This window comes from Musa acuminata, chromosome BXJ2-2 (assembly GCF_036884655.1).
Source record: "Musa acuminata AAA Group cultivar baxijiao chromosome BXJ2-2, Cavendish_Baxijiao_AAA, whole genome shotgun sequence".
Taxonomy (NCBI): Eukaryota; Viridiplantae; Streptophyta; class Magnoliopsida; order Zingiberales; family Musaceae; genus Musa; species Musa acuminata.
Window position 1 is genome coordinate 4,847,029 of NC_088339.1, and position 4,315 is coordinate 4,851,343.

The window sequence follows — 4,315 nt, forward strand, 5'->3', positions numbered from 1 at the left end:
ATTTTTTCTTCTATTTTCCTGCGACGAAAAACACACGGAGAGAACGAGACGTACGAATTAGAAATCGTAGTTTTGTTGTTATTATTAGCGTGAATTTTCGAAAAAAAAAAAGTTAAATTTAGATTTGTCGCTTTTAGTGTTCTAAATTAAAAAAAAAAATCATAAAATATCCTTGACTACATGGAACGATTATTTTATCCTCATAATTAAAAAAAAAAATAACGTAGTCGTAACTATAATTGTATCTCGACCATGTATCGATTAGCCCGTTGACTCTCTCATCTACTCATCGATTTTTATTATAGTCAATAATACCTATAATGTGAAGGTGTAGGTGATTGATGTTGCAAACCCTCAAGTCAAGGTATAGATAACTAAGAAAGAGAGATGGTAGGTGATTGCCTATCAATCTATTTATATGTAAAGGTACAAATGATTAAAGGAGGAGGACAAGAGTTAGCAAGGATCATGATCGATCATATTCGTAAGTAATGAACTAGAATGAGTTGATAATCAAACATGAGATAAAAGAAAACATAAAAGAAAACGACGATGAGACAAATAAAAGACGATGATTAAAAAGAATAAAATATTTTTTTTTTAAAAATAAATCTGAAGAATCTTTTAAATTTAGTATAATCTGTCAGAAAAATTTAAAATTAAAAATTTTAAAATCGTTATTATTATTATTATTATTATTTTATTATTATTATTATTATTGAACGATATTGGCGTGTGACAGGGGAACAAGCGAGACACGACGACGCGGAGATTGTCGTCAGCACGGGATCCGCGTGTCAGTGGCCGGGACCACACGTGCCAGAAAACGACCGTACAACCGACCCGCACGAGCAATAGTCCTTCGAAAAGACTTATTTATCCCCAAACAATGAAAAGCAACAGGGGCGGTTCGGAAAATTCCAGTCGTCCGGGTTGCCCCGCCGAAGTCCGATCACGTGCGACGCAGCCCCATTCACACCGGGAGTGGGGAGCCCTTGTCAAAACCGGATGGAGTTCGGGAGCCGGTTACCATATGAAGGCGCCGACCGGCATGTTCGCCAAACTGGCGCCCGTGTTCGATGCCACCATCAACTCCCGTACGCCCCCGGAGACCTGCGATCGCCGGTGGCATCTTTTTTTTGCCCCTTCCCCGTAGCTGTGTAACAAAAAGATCTCAGTCTTCTCTCTCTGTATTCCTGACTTCTATGGTAGGAACCGCACCCTAACCCTAAGATTACAGCAAGCGAGCGAGAGAGGAAGAGAAAGAGCGCGACGCACCTGATGACGGTGATGCGATGATGGTGGAGAAGAGAGAAGACGAGATGGAGGCGTCGGCCGCCGCGATACCACCGCCGTTCTCCCAGATTCCGTCCACCTTTCCGCTTCCTGGAGGGTTCTTCGACGCCGACGGAGGGGACAAGGGCTCCGTCGGCTTCCTGGAGCTGCTCGGTCTCCGGGATCTCAACCAGTCTCCCTTCCTATTCGAGTTGCCCCGGCCGACCTCAGCAGTGGAGCCGCCGCCCGCGACGTCCGATCCTCCCCCACGACTTCCTCCCCCGGCGGAGTCATCCGACACTGCCAACTTCCCGGCGACACCGTCGTCGATCTCGTCGTCCTCGACCGAGGCTGCCGTCAACGCGATCAAGCCCGCGGCCTCCTCCATCACCAACGGCGACGAGGGCGAGCAGGCGAAGACGAACAGAACGTAAGCAACACAGTATCGCGATTTATGAGCTATGATGAATCGCTGCGGTATCGCTAGATTGAGTATGGTTGGAACTAATGGTGGGAAAAGGGGAATGGGCAGGACCAAGGAGGAAGAGAAGAAGAAGAAGGGGCAAAAGCGTCAAAGGGAGCCGAGATTTGCGTTCAAGACTCGGAGCGAAGTCGATCACTTGGAAGACGGCTACCGGTGGCGCAAGTACGGACAAAAGGCGGTCAAGAACAGCCCCTACCCCAGGTCCTTATCTACGCCCTCTGCCACTCCTGAGAAAAGCCCGTAATTTCCCCCCAGTTAAAGGGTAAGATCGTCATTTCACGGAGCTTCGTTTGAAAGCGCAGGAGTTACTACCGTTGCACCAGCGCCGCGTGCGGCGTCAAGAAGCGGGTGGAGCGGTCGTCGGAGGACCCGGCGGTGGTGGTGACGACGTACGAGGGGCAGCACACCCACCCCAGCCCCATCCTGGCACGTGGCGCTCACCAGCCGCTCCCTCCGCCGTCCCTGGTCCTGTTGGAACCGCCCCCGCCTCCTCTGGGTTTCGGCTTTCCTTCGTCGGTGCGCTCCAAGGACGTTCACCTCCCCCTGCTCGGTTGCTATCTCCCGCCTCCACCGTTGGATTTCCGCCCCATGACCGCTCCACAGCCTCTCATGTTGACCTCCGATGCGACCACCGCAGTCGCCATCTCCGGTGATCCGAGACACGGCTGCAATAGGACAGCTGAGGTCTCCATCAGGGATCACGGGCTGCTGCAGGACTTGATACCATCGAAGATAAGGAAGGAGGAGGAGTTGTAAAGTAATGGTACGTTAATTCTCTTTTAACTCTCCTTATAAAAAAATGCCTTTTTTTTTCTCCTCCTCTTTAGAAGTTTCTTTCTTCTGACCTCGATCAGTTGAACGGAGGATTCCTAGCAGTCCTTTACCATGTACGCTGATCACCTTCTGCTGATGATGTTGTACTATTTAGTTGTCATCCCAGCACTATTCCTCTGTATAACGAATGACTAGTACATCTTCCTTGATTGCCTAAAATTTTTCAGTCGAAAGATTGGATTCTTATGGTTGATTAGCGAGCGTTGAATCCTACATTTCGTTATTGATTGGCGAGGGTTGTAGTTTTGCTATGACAGTATCCGACATCCTCTTTTTGAAGAGAGGTTGGATATCGTTTGCCTCTCTTTCGCTTCTATTGGATTTCTCGAAGGAAGGAAATGAATGCAGTGAGTGCAGTGAATGATAGGGCTGTAGGGCGGTTGTTTATAGGTTCAGTCGGAGGAGAACGAAGGTGGTAGTGGGAACCGGAAGAGCTCAGTAATCGATCCATTTTTGGGAAGCAGAAAGAAACCTAAGAATGGTTCTTGGGAGAAGTCGAGGAGGAGACAGTGGAGGGCTAAACCCAAGGCTAAAAGCCTAGGTAGAGTCGGGAATGTGCATCGAGGAATCGAAAGTGAGAGTGAATGAGAGACTTTCTCTTTCTATTCTATTCGGGACGGAATTGATGCTTCCTTTCATTCCCTTTGCTTCTTTTGCCGTTCTTCCGCTTTTGGCTCCTTGAATTATTTCTTTTTTGTCTTTTGGATTTATTGAACGCTGTGTAGTGCTTCACACTGCAGGAGAACTTTTGAAGATGGACCTCCTTTCAAAGAAAAATAAAAAAAACTTAAATCTATGAGCTGCACATTTTGAAGCACTTTTATTCTGCATGATAACAAATCGGACAAAAAGACAAAATTGATCTTGGTGGTTGCGGATGGTGCTTGTTGCAAGGGTTTATTCTCTTATTCTTTCATTCTTTCATTCTGAGAGAGAGAGAGAGAGAGAGAGAGAGAGAGAGAGATGTGGAGAGAGAGTGAGAGAGAGAGAGAGAGAGACAGAGGATGATGATGATGATGGAGTAAATGAGCTTTTCAGATATAGCTAGACATGAAGGTCATAGTGAAGGAGATTGATGGCGAAGGAAGCAGCGGGAGGGAAAGAAGCCAACTGCACACTGGTATGGGCTAGAACTAGGTTGGTGCAACTCGGGGGTGGGGGGGGGGGGGGGGGGGGGGGGGTTTGTGGGGGGAAGGGGCGTGTTGCACAGCAGATGTGCATGCATGGTACAGTGGTCATTGCCACAACGTACGTATAAGAAGAAAATGGGCATGGACCCTGTTGTTCCCAGTTAACTTGTACCAGATGAACTCATTAAATGATGACTTCTCCCTCCTATCCAACAGCTCATTAGCCTCCATTAATCTGCTACTGCCTAGTAATCCAAAAATTATGCATGCTTGGAAGAAACATGCTAGTCGAACGTCCTCATTTCTATTGCACTGTTCTTCCAGTAAATTTGTAATATACGTGAAACGGTATGCGAAACGGGCTCAGTAGCAGGCCGTGTGCTGCTGACATTTGAAACCCTTAGCCCATCAGCGACCGCTTCAACCCAAGAGATTCCTGTATTTATTTTCCATTTTTACAATATTTTAACCGATTTTTGAATAATTTATTATTTAATTTTTACATGAATGATTGAAATGAATTAATAAAAGTTTTCAATTAAGAAGTATAAAACCTTTGATGAATAATCTAAATTGGATAAACAATTTTACA

General features: G+C 46.4%; 1 protein-coding gene across 3 annotated transcripts; it reads left to right on the forward strand.

The window, feature by feature from the left end:
- Nucleotides 1-940: 940 nt before the first annotated feature.
- Nucleotides 941-2,766, forward strand: LOC103974326 (WRKY transcription factor 23). 3 transcript variants are annotated; one of them, XM_065094856.1, is made up of 4 exons: nucleotides 941-1,160; nucleotides 1,241-1,705; nucleotides 1,796-1,960; nucleotides 2,062-2,766. In XM_065094856.1, the coding sequence occupies exons 1-4, from the start codon at nucleotides 1,009-1,011 to the stop codon at nucleotides 2,513-2,515; spliced, it is 1,236 nt and encodes a 411-aa protein (XP_064950928.1). In that variant the 5' UTR covers nucleotides 941-1,008; the 3' UTR covers nucleotides 2,516-2,766. The 3 variants fall into 3 exon arrangements, with proteins under 3 accessions (XP_064950928.1, XP_018677344.2, XP_064950929.1); XM_018821799.2 differs by having other exon boundaries at nucleotides 954-1,160; nucleotides 1,808-1,960; XM_065094857.1 differs by having other exon boundaries at nucleotides 1,051-1,125.
- The last annotated feature ends 1,549 nt before the right edge of the window (nucleotides 2,767-4,315 follow it).

What these genes read in the sequence shown, in the direction of transcription:
- LOC103974326 (XM_065094856.1), top strand. Translation starts at nt 1,009, where the DNA reads ATGGAGTTCGGGAGCCGGTTACCATATGAAGGCGCCGACCGGCATGTT. An exon ending in CAGGCGAAGACGAACAGAAC is followed by an intron (nt 1,706 to 1,795) that starts GTAAGCAACACA and finishes TGGTGGGAAAAG; the next exon opens with GGGAATGGGCAGGACCAAGG. An exon ending in AAGAACAGCCCCTACCCCAG is followed by an intron (nt 1,961 to 2,061) that starts GTCCTTATCTAC and finishes TTGAAAGCGCAG; the next exon opens with GAGTTACTACCGTTGCACCA.